A 20,569-nucleotide genomic window follows, 5' to 3' on the forward strand; every position below is an offset into this window, starting at 1 on the left:
GTGCTCTGGTTCCAATGGTGTTACTATCTGGATTTTTGTTTCTTTTCTGTGGTCAGTTGTGCAAGAAAACAGTTGATGCAAGGATTTAAATACATCTCCTGGGAAGCTCTGCCGTTTCTATAGAAATGAAGGAACCCACTCAGCAAATTGACTTTTTTAGACATCCGTGTTTCTTCACAGCTGTGCCGTGTAACACACTGTGCTGAGCAGCACTGCCAGTCTCTTATTTGTTTGCCCCATTCACCTGAACTCGCAACCCTCTGCAATGGCTGCACACCTTGCTCTCCCTCCATCCCTTCCCTTTGTTTGAGCCTCTTCCTTTCCTTACTGACAGCTCAGGAAAACCAGGAGCCCTGAAGTTAAAAGGGCTGTTGATGGCTGCTTCCATCCCTCTGTGGCCCCTTCCATCCCCTGGGGGACCACCAGCCACAGTGAGGGGCAGCCACGCAGTCCTCTACCTGGAGGTCACCGCATCCACCCCAAGCCCAGGCGAGGAGAGATGAAAAGTATTTACCATCTGGTGGCCATCCAAGTGACTTGTGAGAAAAGAATTCCAGGCTGCCGTCCAGCTCCTGACGGTCAGGCAGCAGCACCAGAAACACTCTGCTCCAGCTGGGACCACTGACCCCTGTGGGCTGCCATGGGGGGCTGCGGCTGAGCACAGAGGACTCCTACAAGTGGTGGCCATCTCACTCACAGCCCCTGCGCCTGCACAGAAGTTGGAGCTGAGGTTGCACTGGGGAGTCGATGGGCTGTGGTGACTGAGAAAGGGCTCTGTTAGCCAAAATCATGGAGAATGTCATAATTCAGACTTGAGGGGGCTTATCACTACAACATCCAGCTGTGTTGTGAAGGGCTGGTGCTGCTTCTTGATAGGTACAGCAAAACCTGGGCAACAATTCAGAGTGACGGCTGAAGCCCAGACGAGAGCCATCCATAACTGTCCCCATAAGTTAAACATTCAGATAACCCAAAGAATAAGAATTTGGTAAGATGAAGCCTGGAAGCCTCAGGCAGATGAATCTTCCCATTATTATTTGGAAAACAGTGTCAGGAATCATCACGTATCGAGTGTTGTGAGTCTCAGAGAGATTATTTTTGGTACAAAGCATCTCCAAACATAAGCTTTTATAGTCTCACTGCAAGTTTTGTCTCCCAGACAAGATATAAACCCAGACCCTGACCTCATGGTTCCAGACCCTTGGTATTTTCTATGGGGCTAACTCATGTTTCCTGATCACACTGCTCATTCTTTTTGTCTATTTTGTGGTATAGGGCTGAAATAAGCTTTGTTCTCCAGCCCTTCTCTAGGTGAGGTGTGCTGCAGAGGGTCCCAGCTCCCAGTGCCAGAGCCATCTCCCAGGCGTGCACTTCCCATCAATCAGCTCCTCCTGTCCTCGTCCCCAGCCAAGTCCATAACATCACAGCCCAAACCTTTAGTGTGTGTGTGGGATCCAGCCGAGAAAAACAAGCCTCCAGGTCTCACCATGGTTATGAAAGCAGCGATGTCGCCCGGAAAGTATGTACCAGGGAGCAGAGAGCTGCTGTGTTGAGAGGGGTGAGCGGGGGAGGTGGGCACCCACTCAAATATGACTCAAAATCAGGGGAAATTATTTCTGATGAACGTAATTACTTCGGCTCCAGCCCTGATCAATACGAGGAGATGAAACGCTCATAAACCAGCCGAGAATGCGAGCTATGCGCCGTGATTTGTAAAAGATGTTTGGCTCCGGGCTGCTGCTGTCAGGCTGCCTGTGGGGCAGGGACCTGCTGGGGGGGCTGCAAACCCACGGCCCCCTGCGAGTATCCCCTGTGAGGTAGGAGAGGTGGTCACCCCACACGGGTCTGTGTTTGTTAAGAGCACACAGCAGCTGGGCTGGGTGGAATGCATGATCTGATCACAGCATGAGAGCCCCTGTAGGATGGGGTGTGGTGTCCTGGGTGAGAGGGTCTTTGGGGAGGGGCGTGAAGAAAGGAAGCATTTGGCTGCTGGGTCTGCATGCATCATGCAGGGTTGGTGACAGCAGCCAGACCCACAGTTTGCACGCCCTGCTCCTGGCCAGGACTTCTGCTTCTGTTTCAAGCAGCCACAGCCCCAGAGGAGCATCTCAGGAGGCAGTAGTTGGGAATTAGGCTCCAGGAAAGGAAGCACAGCCCAACACAGCAGGGGCTTTGAGCTCAGAGAGGGGTATCTCCCATGGATACAACTGAGCATGGTGTCGTGTACTCTGCTATCACCCAGTGCCCGGCTGCAGGCTGTGTTTAAGCTGCGTTTGGCTGCAGCTCGTGCCATCTGTACCACATTTCCAACAGTTTCTCTGCCTCCTCCTTTGGGCACAGAACTTCCCTATCCAAAATCCCATGCTGGGATTCTGCTGGAAAGCACAACCAGCACAATGTGGTTGAGGTTAGAAGAGCCTCTTCCCTGGCGATGCTGCATGTGGTCCCGCTGTGCTGTGATCTGCCACTGCTGCCACCCAGAGTGAAACACAAACACTTCACCAACCTCAGTCCTCGAGCACAGGGCAAGGAGCTGAGCACAGCCAAAGCCAACAGGAAGCTCCTCAGAGCAGCAAGTGTGTCCTGAGTCACCTGCCTGTGCCCACCCAGAGCTGAGACCTCCTGGTGCCACCTGCAGACCCCATCGCATGGCAGGAGGAGGTGACAGTGATGCTATGTCTTTACCATGCTCGCCCTTGGGACACCCTCCTCGTGGTGCTGCTGCTCATTTGGTGGCACTTAGACCTGGCCAAGCCCTGGCTGCCCATTCATCCTCAATAGCCAAGGACAGACACCTGCACTGAGCCGCATTCCCCAGCTCCAACCCTCCCATCCCAGAGCACGGCCCGTCTGCACGCTGCTCCTGGCAGCATCTGCAAGGAAATAGCTGAAGGTATTGAGAAGGGGAGGCAGGAAACGCTCTGCATTTTTTTTCTAAATATAATGACACTGATGCTGTTTGCAGTGGTTAAAAATAGCCGCCCAGAGAACCTGCCTTTTTCCTGTTTGCTTTCAGCTCTCACTTTCTGAGTTCTGAGGATCTGTGTGAAAATAAACCCAGCAGAGACGATCTCGGCAGCGTACAAAGCCAGAGCAGACGGCCACGTTCAGCACCACCAAGTGCACGGAGCCCAATGGACCCGAGCTCACTTGGGCTGCACTGGGGCACCCTGAGCTCAAGGAACAGCCATGGGAGCCGCTTCTGCTGCTGCAGGTGCTGAGATGAGAAGCTGTGTGTTATTTGTCAGCACAGCAGGACAAGGTGTGTGTGTCCTGGCAGGAGCTCTGCCTGATTTATGGCAGGCCCTGATCCAGGTGCCCTGGGAGAGGCCGTCCTGGCAGAGGATGAGAAGCAAGTGTGTGCAGGGATGGGCTGTGGGGAAGAAAGTGTGGCATTGTAGTAGGGCTGCCTGGAATGCACTGCAGCCAGGAGCAGGGGATGAATGAGTGCATCAGCCCTGTGTGCATTCCCCTGCCCTCCTCACTCCTTTCCCACATGGAATTGGGGCAGGGTGAGGCAGAGGGGCAATGGATGGGAGCATTGCTGGCACTGTGCTGGCAGAGGCTGGCATTGCCATAAAGGTCAACATCACCATACAGCAGCAGCTGACAGCACCATATGGCGGACCCTGAAATAACCATACTCCAAAGGCTGGCATTGCCATACAGTGACAGCCCACTGCTCTGGTCTCGTGTTGTTCTTCCCAGCCCGACCCGGTTATCCCGCACCGCACCGCCGTTATCCCGCACCGCACCGCCCTTATCCCGCACCGCGCGGCCTCTGCCTCCCCCTGGCGGCAGCGCCGGTCCCGCGTACAGCGCATTAACGCGGGCGTTTATCTTCTCTCCTAAGCAAAACCCTTCTGCTGCCACTGGGGAGAATTTCTAGCCAGGCTTGCATCACGCCTGGGGAATGGCTGGAATGGAAGCCAGCTTTGCTAGAGACAGCTGTCTACAAATTGAAGCTGTTTTCTTCCCAATAGTCTGTTTTCAATTTCTTGGGCAGCCCTTCAAGCCAAGAACAGAACAAAACAAGAGCTCCAGGAGATCCTATAGAATATTAATTGGGCCAGAGCCCTGGATTAGGTGGATTAAAGCGTCTCCAGCAGTTTCCAGCTCCACACAGCAAGGATTGGTTTCTCTCAGACATTCCTTGCTTGTCTGTGTGGGGCAGCAGCCAGGCAACCCAAGGGCCCCCCAGCACCGTTCCCATCTTGAGCTGGCACGGGGGGATGGGAGCACCTGGCTGCTTCACTGCTGCTCCTCCCCTTCACCCTTCTGCCTTTCTCTCCATTCCTGCTATTTATCCTTCCATATGCAATAACCCCTGGGGTAGAAGAGATGATCTCCACATCTCCAGCGTCTTCTGCTCCTGGCACAGCAGATCACATTGGCTGGGGACCCCCAGCTTCATGGGCACCCAATCCAGATGGCTGCAGGGGCTGACAGCACTGCAGCACTGCGTCAGGGTGGTGGAGGAGTCAATGCAACCCCAGTTTCACTCAGAAGGATGCAACACTGCAAGTGTCAGAGCTCAGATGGCACCAATTGGCAGCCCCACCTGTGCGCCCACATACCTGGCCCAGGAGCTCTATTGAAGCACAGCCCAGAGGCTGCATTGAGTAGTGCAGGACTCCAGCTGGGCCATACCTGCGTCCTGCTGAGCTGCGGTACTGCAGATAGTCGGAGGGGGGCAACGTGTGACCGCTGTGCTCCGCTCAGTCCCAGGCACAGCGGCTGTGGGGAGGCTTTGTTCCGCCTTTTCGTTTGTCTTCGTCTTTATCTTTTTTTTGGCTGTTGCAGCGAGGACGGAGATGCGCGGCGCCTTCCCCAGAGGAGCTGTGCTCGGGTTAACTCTGCCCTCCGGCGGCCCAGGGCAGCGTCTGGCCGAGCTGCAATCCAATTACCGGGGCCGAGAGGGCAGCTCGGAGCGACACGTGCTGGTCCCCTCGGTCCCGGGGAGGGCTGTGCCGGCTGGGTGTGCTCCCTTGGCCGCATCCCGCTCCCCGTGTGAGGGTCGGGGCAGGGACGGAGCGGTGTGTGCCCGAGTCGGGCTCCTCCTGGTGCGGGCACCACTGGGGGTTCTGCTCCATGTAGCAGAGGCAGCACAGCCCCTACACGAGATCTGTGTCCCTGATACACGGTGACCTCTTGTCATCCCAAAGCTGCGGGTGGGAAAGGGCCCTGCTCTCCCAGGGGCTCAGTGCTCTGCCAGGGTCCTGGAGGCATTTCCAGGGCCGAAGCACTGCCGGACCCAAACTGCTGCTCCTCTCCCCAGCACAAAGCAGTCTCCCTGCCTTTCCTTTGCAGTAGTGCCATTCTGGGGAGGCCTTTCTGCTCCAGGTGCCCAGAGCAGGTCGCATTACCTCGGGGTGACCTGATGCTCAGTGCAAGCCGGCTTGGTTTTACCATCCCTAATCCCATTAGGGGATGAGCTTGCAGCAGCCAACGCGGCTCTGTAGGTGGCTGCAGCCCAGGACGTGACTGTGTGCCCTGTGCTGCCCTGGGTTTACTGTCACACAGCTGGACATGCATCGGGTGTCCCCCTTTGTTTGCTATGGGAAGCTGCAACCAGCCCCCAGGACAGCATCATCTGCACCCCAGAGCCACTACTGGGTTGGCTCACCCTGGGGCAGGGATTTTCCTAAATCAACACTGATGGTTCTTTACTGATAGAACTTAAACACTTTTCCTTCCTTGGCTGCTTGCAATGGGCTGCAGCGTGAGGCTTTTTATTCACACAGGTGTGAAAATGTGAGTTTGTTTTGTTGTTGTGGAAGATCTGAGCCCAACACAGGTGTGTGGTTCAGTATTCTTTGGAAAGCTGTTGGAGGGGAAGCAGGTGGCAGCAGCCCCTCTCCCAGCTGGTCCCCACCTGTGGGGGCAGAGGAAGGAGTGGGTTTAAATATAGACCCTGTAGGAAATGGGCTCTGGAATATCCACTGAGATCACATTTCCCCCTAGTTTGCCTCTTGGGTTTTCCTCCCGTGGTTGCCTCAGAGGCTCCTGTATGTACATGGACAGCCTCAAGCACATGGACCTCATCCCTCGTTCTTCCCTGCTTTGCAAGCACCCAAGGAGTTCTTCCTTTGCAGTGATTCAAAGGTGTGACAGAAATGGGACAGTCAATGAGGCCTGAGGCGCTGAGCATTCATGGGTGGGACCTAACAGGTCTGCGTCCTTCCTGTTTCCCAGGTGGGAAACTGCTACAAGGACATCGATAGGGAAACATTGTTTTCATGTCAACTGTGCAGATTTGCCTGGCTGAGCAGCGGGGAGGATGGATAAAGTGGGTCAGGGTGAGGTCAGTCACTCAGCCCACGCTCTCATTCGGAGGGCTCTAACACAGCTGGGTGCTGCTAACAGCAGCGCTGCTGGTGGCTGTCCTGGAAAGAGCTGAGTCAGCAGAGACAGGCATTAGTCAGCAGGATGAATCCCACACCTCCTGCAGCACTCCCTGCTTCAGCTCTGTTTGCCTCCTTGACCTCGGCTAACAGCTTTTCTCCTGGCCTCTTCTGCCTTGTAATTTCCTTTAACCTCAGCAGAGGCTGTGAACTGACCTCCCACCTCCTGCTGCGGTGACTGAGTGAGGTTGTGCCTTCAGGAGACCATGAGAGAGCATTGTGCTTTGCCTGGGGACCATACGTGCTGCAGATGCTTTGGAGCAGAATTCAGACCTCTGAGCTCTGAAACTTAATGTTTCCAGATAGATATTAAAAAAACCACAAAACAGAAATAAGAACCCAGTGGTAGTACAGAGGTGATGCTGTCAACGGGAGCTCAGCAGGATGGTGCCACCTCCCCCCCAGCTGCCAGCTTTGCTCATCCCTGAGCCGTGTTTGCAGGCTTCCAGCTGGATTGGGCTGTTGCAGGCAGTCGGAGCAGCGCTGAGCTCTGCACCTTCCCCCAAACACCATCCCTGGTGCAAACACAGCTGGGCAACCAGAAGAGAGAACTGTTTTCCACCCACTTGTGGCAGCGCTCACCTCTGCAGCCACAGGTGCTCCCTGTGCCCCTCGAGTGCCACGTGCATCACCTCGGGGAGGGGAAGGCAGGAAGCAAAGCACGAAGGGCGGCTGAAAGGAACGAACGAAGCCGCCCTGCCGTCGGGTCGGGAACCACCGGCTGCGTAACACCCCGCCGATGGGGCGGGACGGCCGGGGGGGCGGAGCGGAGCGGAGCGGAGCTGAAGAGGAGCCTGCGGGAGTGGAGAGGGCTGCGGGAGCGGAGAGGGCTGCGGGAGCAGAATGGAGCGGGGTGTGCGTGTCTTCGGGGAGCCCAAGGTGAGACGGGGCCGGGCTGCGAGCCGGGCTGTGCCGCGTGTCAGCCGGGTTTGTGTGCCGTGCCGTGCCGGGTCAGCCGGCCCTAGTGCACCTTAAGGCACAGCCCGCAGCTGCACCGCGGTCCCTATGCAGAGCCGATCCTCCGGGCAGCCCGGTGAGGATATGGCCCGGGAGGTGGGAGGACTCTGCAGGATCCCTGCTTTTGTATTTCCTTCTTTGCTCTCTTAAATTTATCTTTCTACTTGAGGTCGTGTCTCAGTGACTGGGATCGAAGGGTGCTCGGCTCTTTTGTTCTCTGTGTAAATGCATTGCAAATAGGTTCATTGAGCAACAGACCTGTTGGAGGCGAAAGGGAAGAAGATGAGGCAGGTGTGCTCAGCAATAACCGCCTCCCGGGTGCTTTCTTTGCAGGGAACTCTCTCGTGGGCTGTCGGGGTGCTGACAGCTGCTGGTGGTTAAAGCCTCGTTAAGGCTGCTTCAGTTCTGGAGATGTTGGCATTTCATCAGCTCCACTAAGGGCAGAAGCTGTTAGTTTACCCCAGTGGTTTCATGTTTTTGGCTGAAAGAAGCAAGTTGAGTTCTCCTTTCAGTTGCGCTTCTCCCTGCTTGCTCTGTGCAGGCAGTGGGATGCAGAAGAGAGGGAGCAGGAGGGCCCTGTGCTGCGTGAGCTCATGGGATCAGCTCTGTTGTGTGGCTGTCAGGGGGATTTCATGAGTCAGGCAGTCCCTTTCAGCCCCACCAACCTGCTCACGTGAGGTCTAAAGGCAGTCAGTGGGCCCTGCTCACTTCTATTCATCCCCCAGGACCCTCTGCCATTGGAAACTGTCACTTTTGTGCTTTAGGGATGTTTCTGGAATCCAGAGCAGCTTTGAGCTGGGCCACGTGCTTCTCAGGGCTGTGCTGGACACTGTGGGGCTGAGCTTTGCCCCCTGCTTATTGTGGGCCATAAAGAGCAGTAAAGGCTTGCATGGAATGGGAAGCGTGGGTATTTCTTGCAGGTGGTCACCTGGGTCTCAGTCCATTACATTTCTCATATAGAGACTCAAACCAACACCTTAAGGAGGTGGCAGAGCTGTCTGCCAACAGCACCTGTGGGTTTTATGGGGTGTGAGGACAAAGCTGCATCCCTGCTGCTTCACATCCCTCGGAGCAGCCTCACCTGATGCTCCTGACAGGAGCGGTGTGGCTGCATAGTGACATACATGGCTCAGCTCATGGCAGCGCGCTGTCATAAATGCAGTGCTGGGGAAGCACAGCCCATTCCTTTTGCAGAGGTTGCTGTTATTTTATCTCCTGAGGAACAGTGGTCTCAATGTGCTTCTGCCTTAGGCTTGGACCAGCTGTGGCTGTGGTTATGCAGTTACTGAAATCAATAAAGCAGGCTTCAGATTATCACCTGCACTGATAAATTAATGCATTGATAAATGACCATGGGCAGTCGCTGTTGGGGTTTTAAATCATTGCAGCTTGTGCTTGGATAATCTATGAATATCTGCTAGAAATGGTCGAAGGAAAGGTGAGGTTTGTGGTCCTTCTACCATAGCTTCAGGGCTGTGCAGCTCCAGCACTGACCTGCTGCTGACTGCTTGGTGGATCGAGAACAGTCATAATAAGGAAAGAATGGGCACCTTGTGTGTAAGCTCCTTCAAACACACTCGTGTGGACGATGCCTTTATGCCACATAACAGCCATGCAGAGCAGCCAGCAGATCGGTCACGGCCTGGTGGGCACTGCTGTGTGTCTGCAGCTGAAAGAACCGAGTGTCTCATGAGTCTCTTCCTCCTTGTATCACCAAAGTGAAAATAATCAGACTTGGAACGGTTTTGTTTGCACTTTGCATTGGAGTTTATTTTTTAATCTTACCAAGTTTCAAAGAAAATACTGCAGTGTTTTCAAAGGGAGAGGCCAAGCTGGAGCCCTTAACACTTCTCTTTGTTTTGCTTAAAGCTGAACCATTTTCCTGCTCCCTGCTCTTGCACATTTCGTGCTGTTGTTGATCTGATGTTTTCTTATTTTTGCATAGAAACGGAAAACAGTGCTGACAGCCGCTGTGCTGAGGACACCCGTGGGTCGGGGCATCTCATGTCTTTGGAGCTCACATGGGCTTTGGGTCAATGTGTTGCCAAACTTAGAGGTTATTGAGCTGCCGTAGTCCTGGGCTGAGCGTGCTTGGTCTGTAAGCCCAGGTCCTTCCAAACAAAGCTGCGATTCACAGTGAGATGGGATCCACACACATGTGCCTCCCAGTCAAGGCTGCTGCTTGTTTGGGCAGCATCTCCTGCAACCTCATGCAAACTCTTTCATCTTTATCTGCGTACTTTCCTTGACTTAAAGCAAGGTCACGTTACCCACTTCTATCTGGGAGAGCCTTAGGCTTTGTTTGCCCAAAACAAACACAGAAGAAAGGAGCTGCAGTGGAGCTTTGCAGCCTCCTACACACCTGGGAACTGCAGGGTTGGTGAAGGGGGCAGTTGAAATGCAAGGCATGAGAAGCCTCGTGCTGGTGCTGCAGAGGAGCACTGCTGCTGTCTCAGCTGCCTGCATTAGCAGCAGGAGGTGGGTTGCATTCACAGTGCTGAGTGTGCTTTCATGTGAATGGAAGTGTGGTGTTGGGATAGCAGGGAGTGTCTGAGGGCTGTGTGGGGAAGGCTCAGCTTGCTGGGTTTTCCTGTTGGGGTGGGTGAGTCCCAAGCAGGGGGTCACAGGGGCTATTGAAAACCTCAAGGAATGGAGCTCACATGGTGTTGAAATTGCAGTCAGAGCTCAGGAGTGGAAAACATGCCAGCTGTCCACATCTGGTGATTCAGATCGTGTCCATCATGCATTCCTTTATCTACTGCTCCCCAGGACTGGTCCTTGCAAACAGCATTGCGAAACTCAAGGGAGGGGGAAAGATCAGATGGTGCCCTTTGAAAATCTCCATCTCTGTAGGGTTTGGGTCATGACTGTAGGGTAGTAGAGGTAACAGCCGTATCTTTGTTGGCAGGGTTGTGACCCCTGGCTGGCTGCAGTGCAGGGTCACCCCCACTGGATAAGCAGATGTTTCCCAGCTGTTTGTGGCCCACACCTGGCTGGCACAGGTCAGCCAGTCTCTCCCTGGGTGTTTTGGTATATGGGTGTCTTGTTTCATCCACATTGGAAAGACTTGGAGCGAGAAAAGCTGGTCTGGAGGCTTTCCTTCCCAACAGCTGCTTTGTGCTTCAGATTCTTCCTTTGGTACGCAAATATTTATTATATGGCTATTCTATTCTGTTGCTGAAAAGCAAACAATTCAGAAACACCATGATCTAACTGAACTTTATTTTACAGCTAAAATTTTCCTTCCCAACACAACTTCCAAATTGCATTTGTTGTGTTCCTCCAAGGCTCCAGCTGTCTAATTGGAAAAGCTTGCTTTCCCTTCTCTGTGACTCTTCTTCCAAAACAGGATTTCACAGGGACCTGAGTTACCGTCCCATTTCTTTGGAGTCTAAATGAGTCATCTCGTTTTGAAGTCAGCTTGTGAGCGCTATGGGGCAGCTCTTGTACTTCTGTGTACAGCACCTTGTGCATTGGACTCTGTGTGTAGCTTTACAAAGGCTGCGTGCTTTGATAACGCCAAATAATTAAGATCGTATCTGGAGCAGATTCCTGGAAGTAGAGTCCAAGTTCTTGGGTTATGACTCTGTTATTGAGTTGACTGATGCTTGTTTGAGGGCTGTTTTTTCAACCTTCTGAGCCACACAAGCAAAGTATGGATAAGGCAGCTCCTGGCAAAACACTTCAGGTTACTGAAGAGCACAGCAAGTTTCTAAAGGGCTGTTGCTTAATCTAAAGTTGATGAGTGCCAGATCTGTTCTATCTGGATGTGCTGCAGGAATAAGAAAATAGTTGGACAGGACTTTGGCCATCAAAACTGAACTTTTTAATGGTGATGTCCTTCCAGTGGTTTTGCATTTGGTTTCTGTGACTTGGTCCCTTTATTAGTGGCATTCATACCCGTGTTAGCACCTCATGGCCGTCTTAAGGCTTCGCTGCAGCTCCAGGGGTGCCTCCCTGATGTCTCTTTGTGTTACTGCAGGTAGAACTTCACGTCCACCTGGATGGAGCCATTCGGCCAGAAACAATCTTACACTTTGGCAAGTGAGTACGTGGGGGAGGAAGGCTCTGGGTGATGGTTTGGCATTGGGAAGCTGGTCAGCTTTGAGTGATTGGGGTGAGGAGCAGCTCTGCAGCTGAGGGCAGAGGGAGATGAAGACTTCCTCCAGCTGCTGTTGTTGACAACATGAACAAACACGAGCAGGTAATCACAGATCAAGGATGTGGCAAGCTGAAAGACTGATTTCAGGAAGCAGCTCCTAAGCACAGCTCCATTAATCTGGGGAGGAAATTGGTTTTAGGAAATTTGGCTTAACATCGGCTCCCAAATCACAAGGCCAGCACCAACAGCCTTGTGCTATGGAGTGTCCCCAAGTGCCATCTCTGGAGTGGGACTGCTTTGCTCAGGGCTGTGCACAGAGAGCTCCCAGGGCAGGCAGGGGAGAGCTGAGATAGAACCAACAGCAACATGTAAAGGGCACTGCAGGGAGGAAAGCCGATGCCTTGGCAGCAATGAGCATCCCATCCCCGCTGAGTGCCAGCAACTTAATCTGTGCTGATTGCATCTGAAGGCTGAGCGTGGGGCTGCTTTCCTGCCTGCCTCAGTGGGGAAGTGAGCGGCGTGTGCCCAACCCCACAGCGGTGTTGATGGGGCTGCTTTCCTGTGGGGTGGCTGCTGGCAGCGGGCTGCTAGAGCTGTCACTGCTGCCTTGTCTCTATTAGTGGAGAACTGTCCGTCAGTCGGCCGTAATTCATCCTGACAGTGCTGGGAAGGAAAGAGGATTAAATACAAATGTCTGGTTATTATTCCTGACTTAGACTGGCATTTGTGGGTAGGTGACAGTGTGTGGATGGGGAAGCCTGCCTGGAGGCGTGTGGTGTATTCAGCTCACAACACGCTGGCACTTGGGGACCCATCCCAATGTGGTGCTGGAGGAGGACAGGCACAGGCACCTCATCTGCTTAGTGGGGCTGGGAACTGCTGGGGCTGCCCCATGCTCCTGTGTGGGGTGTCCCCATGTGTGCTGCAATGTGGGGCTGGGGAATGGGCTCACTCACAGCACAGCCTGCGTGTTTGCTATGGTCCCAAGCTTGTGATCCTCCCTGATTGCTCAGGCCCTGGAGCCTCCATGAGAAATGACTTTTCTAAGGAATTTTGGCAATTCCGGGACTGGGAGGTGCCAAAAATAATCCCAAACCCCTTTAGCTGAGCTCACGCTGAAGCTTGCACTGTGCCCTGGCTCTGCTTCCACGGGGTTACTGTGGGCTTGTAACTCCAAGTGTTTTCTCATGGCTTATGTTGCCATGCTCCCTTTGGAGGTCTAGGACCGCGTCTGCTCTGGAAGGACAGTGTGTGCCATATCTCTTCTGGCAAGAAACAGCAGCCGGCTCTGCCAGCTCAGGCCACGCTTGCTGTAAAGAATAGGCTGATTGCAAATGTGATAACCCTCCCCATCAATAAAATGTGGCTTCATTTCCAGGAAGAGAGGGGTTCCTCTCCCCGGCAGCACTGTTGATGACCTCATGAAGCACGTCAGCTACAAAACACCGCAATCACTTAAGCTATTTCTAGAGAAATTTAATCACTACATGCCCGCCATTGCGTGAGTACCCCCCCTCCCCTTGGTGGGTCCCCTGCTGGTGGCAGGGCTGATGGATCCCATTGCTGTCCCTGCAGGGGGGACCGTGAGGCAGTGCGGAGGATCGCATATGAGCTGGTGGAGACGAAGGCAAAGGAAGGCGTCATCTACGTGGAGGTGCGGTACAGCCCTCACCTGCTGGCCAACTGCCGCGTGGAGCCCATCCCCTGGGGACAGCCCAAGTGAGTGTCTCCTCTATCCCATCCCATCCCACAGGGCTGGAGCCCAGACGGGAGTGTTTGGCTGCAGACAGCTCACCTTGCCTACCCCATCCTCCTTTCTCTTTAGGCAAAGTGTTGCAACTCAGTGGGATGTGAAGGCTAATGATTTTATTATGTTTTTTTTTCTTTCATAACCTGCTGCAGCAAGTTAATTAGTAAGATTTTATCACGACTTTTAATGTAATTGTGTTTTTAATTGTAAGTGCTCCCACTGTGCTCCCTGGCTGGTGCAGCTCAGCTCTCAGCACTAAGGAGCCATCACCCATGCAGGTTGGGCAGTACATCAGTCACACGAGTCCTCCTGCTCCTCCAGCACAACCGGCTCTGGCACTCCTCCTTCTCCTAGCCTGTGGTTTTCCTCTTCACATACCTTGGCATGCTGTCATGTTTGAGTGTGCCTTGCTGCAGGCACTTAGTTTTGCATGTGTGAAGCAGCTGTGCTTGAGCTTTTGGCTGGAGCTGTTCTCCACCTGCGGGGAAGCAGGGATAATGTAGGGGCTGCCTGCCTGCAAAGTGGCATTTGGAGCTGGGGGAGGCAGCAGTCAGCATTGCAGGGGGCTGGTGATCTCCTGGTCCTTGTCTCACTGTCACCCCTGCTCTAATTAGTGTCTAGTGAAACCAGGGCTTGGCGGCCCCTTGCAGAACATATCGCAGTGGCTTTTGCTGGGATAGCTGCTGTCTGGAGTCTGGCTTTAACCTTGTACAGATCACTGGCCAAAATACAGCTCAGCTGGGTAGAAGGGACCCCACAGGCCTGTTGTACAGGGGTATTAGGGCACCTACTGCTGCTAAAGTGCCCCAATGGGATTGTATTGGCAGTCCTGTTCTCTGTCACTTTGCTAAACTATACTAGATGTCGCTGTGTGGTTTTACGTCTGAAAAATGTCTTGTAAATGAAGGTGTGGTGTGGGTGTTTTCTTGGGAAATCTGGTTTGTGCTCTTGGGGATGTTGCTATAAGCAGGACCTGGGAAGCTTTGCCTTTGTGGGACCTCTGCTCACTGTGGGTCCCTGCAGCTCCTGCCCACCCGCAGCACTCCCCGGCCTCTCACCATCTCTTCTTCCCCACAGGGGAGACCTCACTCCAGAGGAAGTTGTTAACCTCGTAAATCAGGGACTGCAGGATGGAGAAAGGGATTTCCGCATCAAAGCCAGGTCTATTCTATGCTGCATGCGCCATATGCCAAGTAATGTATTGCAGCTCACCCGCTGCTCTGCTCCCCTTCCCTGATGCGTGGCGCGGGAGGCATCCCCTGGGTTCAGGTCCCTGCAGGAATGTGGGGAGAGCACCAGTCCCATGGCCCTGGGTGTGATGTGGGACTACACATGCTGAGAATGAGCTGTTTTCCCTCTGTCAGGGCCCTCTGCTCTTAGTAAAGGCTCTGCTGGTTGTAAAAATGGAGCAGATCTGGAGCTGAAGGCCCCCAGGGGTGCCGTGATTCCTATACCCTGCTCCCTGCCCAAGGACCAGAGCTCTTCTAGGGCCAGCACAGCTAAAGCCAATGGAGCAAGTTGCATGGCCATAGCTGTTTGACACTGAAAATGAAGCAACAATCCAAACCTTGAATGTTGGGCTTGTGATTTCTAGGAAGAAAGGCTGCTGAAACAGGAAGCTGTAAGCCTGCATTCAAAGTGTCTGCAGCTGCAATACTGCAGGGTGCAGGCAGCACGTGCATCATGTGTTTGCACAGCAGCAAGAGTTCCCCTTGGAATCAACTGAGTCTGCATTTTAGTGCACGTGCTACCTGAAAAGGTGGTGTCAGGGCACAAAGTTTTCCCTCTGAAGCCACCTTGGAACTTAGGAATTGTTGTGAGAGGCAGAAATGTCAGCCAGAGATATTGGAGCTGGTAATAAAATATTGGCTCTAACCTGATGGGGTGAAGGTAGTGATAAGAGATGATGAATTTGCACCGATTTTCTTATGTGTTCCTATGACTTCAGGACTGTAGGTGCACAGCAGGTGCCTGTTAATTATTAACACTGGAGTTTATCTCTGTTTCTTGGCCTTCTTGTTAAGGGTAGGAGGTGCAGTATCAGCTAGTAGATGCATTTCCTTTTCAAGAGGTCATTCTGTGTCCTGGTCAGAGATAACTCTCAAGTGGTTGTTGGCCATTTGTTGCTCTGTTTCTCACCGATACCACAAAGATAAAACTGCCAAAGGTTGGTTTGCTGGGAGGCTTTGAAGCTGCTTTCCATCATCATGTCTGGGGGAGCTGGTGATGCTGTGCAGCAGGGCAGGGTCGCTACTGTGCAAAGGTGCACCCCGACCTGAACCATCCCATGACACCACGTGTCCCACGGTTAGAAAATGCTCAAGGTGTGATTCATACACAAACTTTCTCCTGAATCCTGGTACTGTCTCTTCCAGGTTGGTCTCCAGAGGTTGTGGAGCTGTGCAAGAAGTATCAAAACAACTCCGTGGTGGCCATAGACCTGGCTGGGGATGAGATGCTGATGGCTTCTTCTGATCATAAGAAGGCTTACGAGGTTTCTTGAATAAGCTTCTTAAAAACAGCGATAAGAAAACACCCACGGGGTTATTCCTGGCTAGGGGACGTGCAGCACTTTATTCAAACCACAAACAGCTGGGAGAGCTGAAAAATTAATTGCAGCTGTTAAAAGTGTTTTGTTCAATAGTGGCACTGTTCCCATGTTTATATCCCAGTGGTTCACAGCAAATGTGGGGCTGGAGCTCTGCGAAACAGCCAGGTTGCCATCGCTGCCTGCCCCTGCCCTTTTAATGCCCATGGGCTGGGAAATTCTGCTGCTAGTGCTGTTACCACTGAGATTGTGTGATTCTGTGGTTACCAGCCTCATCCTTTGTGGGCTGGGGGCTGTGTGAGAGGGGCCTTCCCTCAGGGTCAGACCCAAGCATCCCATCCCTCGCCTTGCAGGAAGCAGAACGATGTGGCATCCATCGCACCGTCCATGCTGGGGAGGCTGGGCCGGCTGCCATGGTCAAGGAGGTATGAGGGGTGCAGGGTGGAAGCCCCATGGGTGGCCCCATAGGAAGCCCAAGTGGTTTCCATGTCAGCATTGCCGTGCTCGTGGGCTGCAGCTGCTCTCCCTGCTCCCCAGGCCGTGTACCTCCTGAAGGCTGAGCGCATCGGCCACGGTTACCACGTGCTGGAGGACCCCGAGCTGTACAAGGAGCTATTGAGAACCAAGATGCACTTTGAGGTGAGGCTTCATTCAGGTTTCTCCTGCAGAGCGGGAGGTGGGAGTGCCTGGGCAAGGCTGTGGGCTGCTCAGCCTGCATGCAGCTATCTGCCTGCACAGTTGTGGTTCAGGTCTGCATGGCTGATCCTGTTTTATTGTGTTTGCTTTAACTCCCACAACCAGGTCTGCCCCTGGTCCAGCTATCTGACTGGAGCATGTCTTCCGGACTTCAGGAAACACCCAGTAGTACAGTAAGGCTTACAAATAGTGCCTTACAAAGTCCCCACCCAATTGTGACTGCTTCCAGCTGCTTTACCGCAGTGAGGCTCTTCCCTGCTGTTCTGAACCCATTCCCTTACAGGTTTAAGAAGGATCAAGCTAATTATTCTATCAACACCGATGACCCCCTGATCTTCGATTCCACCATTGACAAGGATTACAGCATAGTGAAAGAGTACATGGACTTCACCGAGGAGGATTTCAAGAGAGTGGTGAGTTGACCTCAGCTGGTGCTCTGCAGGAGTCCTGGTGAAGCCCAGAGACTTCAGCTGTTATTTTTTCTTCATAAACGAAGAGTTTTCAATGGAAATAAAATCCTGCAGGGCATCGTGCAGCATGAATGCTGGAGGCATCACATGGGTGATGCCTTGGGCTGTGTTTAGTGGAAATAGTCCAGGAAGGTTTCCAAAGCAGGTTTGAGTAGTAGGAAGGAAAAGGGACCTTTTGCTTTTTTACATCAGTTTGGAGCTGTAGGGAGGTTATTTCAAAGCCTGCCCCAAAAGTTACTAAGATTCAGCATCTACAGAAGTGCTTGCAGTTTTTGCTCTTGCAAACTCAACTGAGAACAAAATGACCCCTGGCTTGGTGTGCACAGTCACTTGTGTGTCTTATAACCCAAAAAATGGCTTTTCTTTCATAGATTTTTCCAGTTAGGTACCTGAGCTAGAAAGACAGGTAGGAGTGTGGCTTATCTGCACATCAAAGGGAGCTGTGCTCATGACTCCCACCCCCTTGTCTGCAAGGATATTTGCTTAGAAGCAGGAAAATCCAGGGTGCACTGAAAGGCAGCTTGGAGCTGTGGTCCCTGGATGCCAGCTGTCCTTCCCTGCCCTTGCAGAGGCCGAACAAAAGAAACATCCCTGCGTGAGGCCAGTCAGCAGGTGACATTGTGCAGCCAGGCTGTCACACAACATGCATCAAGCTGCCACCACCAGCTGGGCTGGCACAAAGAAAAGCCAGAGTGTAGGATACGCTCTCAAAACCAATTCCTACGAACTCCAGAGTATTTAAAGACCCCCTCCTTGTGCCTGCTGCATTCCTCTTGGGATTGCTGCTAATGGGAGGGACAGAGCAGCTGCCCTGGGAAATGAGTCTGTGGAAATGGATCTTGGAGTAGAAACTTCACCTTCCCTCAGCTTGATGATGGTCAGAGATATTAGGATATGTACAACCGCATCTGTGTTGTGTCTTAACATCTCCTTTCTGTTCTCCATCTGCCTTCCCAGAACATCAATGCAGCTCAGTCCAGCTTCTTACCTGAGAAAGAAAAGCAGGAGCTTCTTAATACGCTATATGAAGCCTATGGGATGGTGCCTGCCACCTCGTGATGCATCCTGAGAGCCAGCGTGGAGCACTGGCCCCTTCCTCGTGTGTGCTTGGCTCTGCTCTGCTGGGGAGCAGCAGGAGGAGGTGCCAGGGGTCAGTCTCCATTATTGGCACCCAGTGTTAACCCTTACAGCACTAAGCACAATCAGGCTCCTATCATACACACCCAAATATCACCTCCATGAACTGTCTCCCAAATGGACATCCAGCTTCCTCTTGCTGTTGAGCAAGCAGACTCAGACTCCTCCATCATCTGCTGCTTCTGCCCAGTAAATGAGAGCAGGAGGAGGTCCCCTGCCATGCCTTAACCCTTCCTGCAGTACAGGAATAACCACCTCCTGCCTGTGACTGTGGCTAGGATTAATCTTCACCTTTCTAGGGCAAAAGTGTGCCACAGAGGAAGCGTGGAGTACTTTGGAAGCAGAGGATTTCTTCCCATTCATGCAGATAGGGAGGTTTGCCTACAGCGGGGTTTTCCTGTGCTTAGGCTTGTGCTAACAAGAACAGGACAAGAACAAGCTGGGAACTGCTTTTGTTTTTAAGTCAGCCTTTTTGGCATCCTCCCTCAGCCCAGGAGTTCTGTGTCTCAGGCCTTACAACGTCACTGTCACAGGAGCGCACCCCTTATGCTCCAGCTGTGCTCATACATACAAAGGAAGTTGGAACACTTTGACCATTTTGGGCCAAAATCTGCCTTCTGGGACTTCCCCCAGTTTTGTACTCACCCCAGGGAATTCCCATGAACTACATTTTGCTTTTCCCTTATCTTTATTTAGAACCTTAGAAAAGCTGTGCTTGATTGCCTGCTTTAGCCATTCTGTGCTCTTCCTGACTTGACTTAATCTTTAGGCGCTGTTAAAACTCAATGAGTAAATGAATAAGCTTGGGCCCAATATCAAATACTGACTCAGGTTCTATCTGAATTGCTTCTCTCGCTTAACCACGACACTGGCTAGAAGTCAGATCTTCATTTTGGTGGAGAACATACCAGGAAATATTCACCACAATTCCTAAGCCATTTAGGTGCATTACAGTATTTGCTAATATGCAATAGAGCCCTGCATCCAGAAGAGAGACCAGAATCTTCCTACAGTCAGATTGATGTACCTGGGGAGGGAGTGTGGTGTGTGCCATGCTTTAGGTGGCTATAAAGATGCGTGCTCCAAAGATACTACACCAAAAAGTTGCCTTTGGCAGAGGGCTGTGGTGGTCACATATATCATCTGCCTCACTCTCAGCCAGCAGCACCTGAGTGCTGGGAACATTTCCATTCTTTCTAGGCTTTCATATTTGTTTTCTCAATGAAGTACTCATCTCTGAAACACATAGTGCGTATCTACACATGGACAGGAGAGAGTGAATTTCTTACTTTTATAAAGATGATCAATCATTACATTTAAGGATGTTGCTGTTAGAACCAAACTTTTTTTGGGGGTAGTTTTTCTCAAATCCTGTTGCTGAGAAATTATTTGTTTGGATTCTGGAAAGTTGATGGTTAATCCTGTTTAATACATTAACAAGTTTATATGAAAACAAATGCTCTTGCCTTTCTGCTCAAGGGAGTTGGCAGGAGCCCTCCTCCATGCTCCTCAGTGTGAGCTGTCATAGCCCTGTTTGGGTTACTGGGTTGGTGTGTTCATGTTCAGAGTTTTGGTAGGTCCTGCATGCTGAATTTCCAGCTGAAATCAAAGGCCCAGAGCATCTGTGTGCTCAGCAGCAGCTCTGCAAGTCATGATGTTGCTGCGTTCATGCTGTGTCTGTGGTCTCAGTGCAGGCAGATGAGTGGCAGGGGAACCTGATGCCTGTGCTCTGAGGCACAGAGGGTGGGTTGATGGGTCACTGGTGACCTGGCTAAATATAATGGCAACAGCTATCTTCTGACCAGGCAGACCCAAGATTAGCTCGTGCTTGATTTCTGGGGGTCATGCGTGGTATGCAGTCCTTCTGCACCGCCCTTCCACTTGCTTCATGTGCATATCTGAACCAAAAATACTGCTTGTGGTGGAAGCAGGGAGAGCTATAAATGGAGCTTAATGCCCAGTTTATACCATCAGCCAGGACAAGAGCTACCTGCTGGTTTGCCCCAAGGGTAGGAGGGGGTAAGCTCTTGGCACCGCCTGGGAACAGAGCTGCAATAGTATCCTGGCAGCTTGGTGCCAAGGAAGCAGATGAAGCCTCCACCTGGCTGCCAAGTCCTTGTTCCTGTGTCGGTCTCTGTTTCATCCATCTCTGTCCTGGCCCTGTGGCCATTGCTTCTTGGAGACCCGTGGGCAATTTGCCCTCTGTCTGGCAGCAACTTCTCTGCTTATTTATGGCGTTGTTTGCTCTGACAAATCCCAAGCATGGTGTTCAGTTCTTTCCAAGGCTGTGAAGGAGATGCAGCCCCTGTGCTGCTCAGGACCCAGCAATGCCCCATGGGGCTGGAGCTGTTCCAGTGCTCTGCCAGGCTCCTGGGTGGGGAAATACGGCCAGTAGATGTCCTTGCTTGTAATATGGATTCCAATCTGCCCATTAGGGGCTGGTGTAACCCCCTGCATTCCTACCTATTACAAGGCAAAACCAAGGAAGAAGAAATGTCCAGGCAG

At 52.4% G+C, this 20,569-nt stretch overlaps 1 protein-coding gene across 1 annotated transcript; it reads left to right on the forward strand.

Annotated features, from left to right (window-relative positions):
• The first annotated feature begins 7,155 nt into the window (after positions 1-7,155).
• ADA (adenosine deaminase) lies at positions 7,156-19,521 on the forward strand. Its single transcript, XM_015881473.1, has 11 exons — positions 7,156-7,283; positions 11,344-11,405; positions 12,842-12,964; positions 13,039-13,182; positions 14,291-14,406; positions 15,589-15,707; positions 16,115-16,186; positions 16,299-16,400; positions 16,563-16,630; positions 16,741-16,870; positions 17,885-19,521. Exons 1-11 carry the CDS (start codon positions 7,248-7,250, stop codon positions 17,984-17,986), a joined length of 1,074 nt encoding a protein of 357 aa, XP_015736959.1. The 5' UTR covers positions 7,156-7,247; the 3' UTR covers positions 17,987-19,521.
• The last annotated feature ends 1,048 nt before the right edge of the window (positions 19,522-20,569 follow it).

Source organism: Coturnix japonica, chromosome 20, assembly GCF_001577835.2.
Source record: "Coturnix japonica isolate 7356 chromosome 20, Coturnix japonica 2.1, whole genome shotgun sequence".
Classification (NCBI taxonomy): domain Eukaryota; kingdom Metazoa; phylum Chordata; class Aves; order Galliformes; family Phasianidae; genus Coturnix; species Coturnix japonica.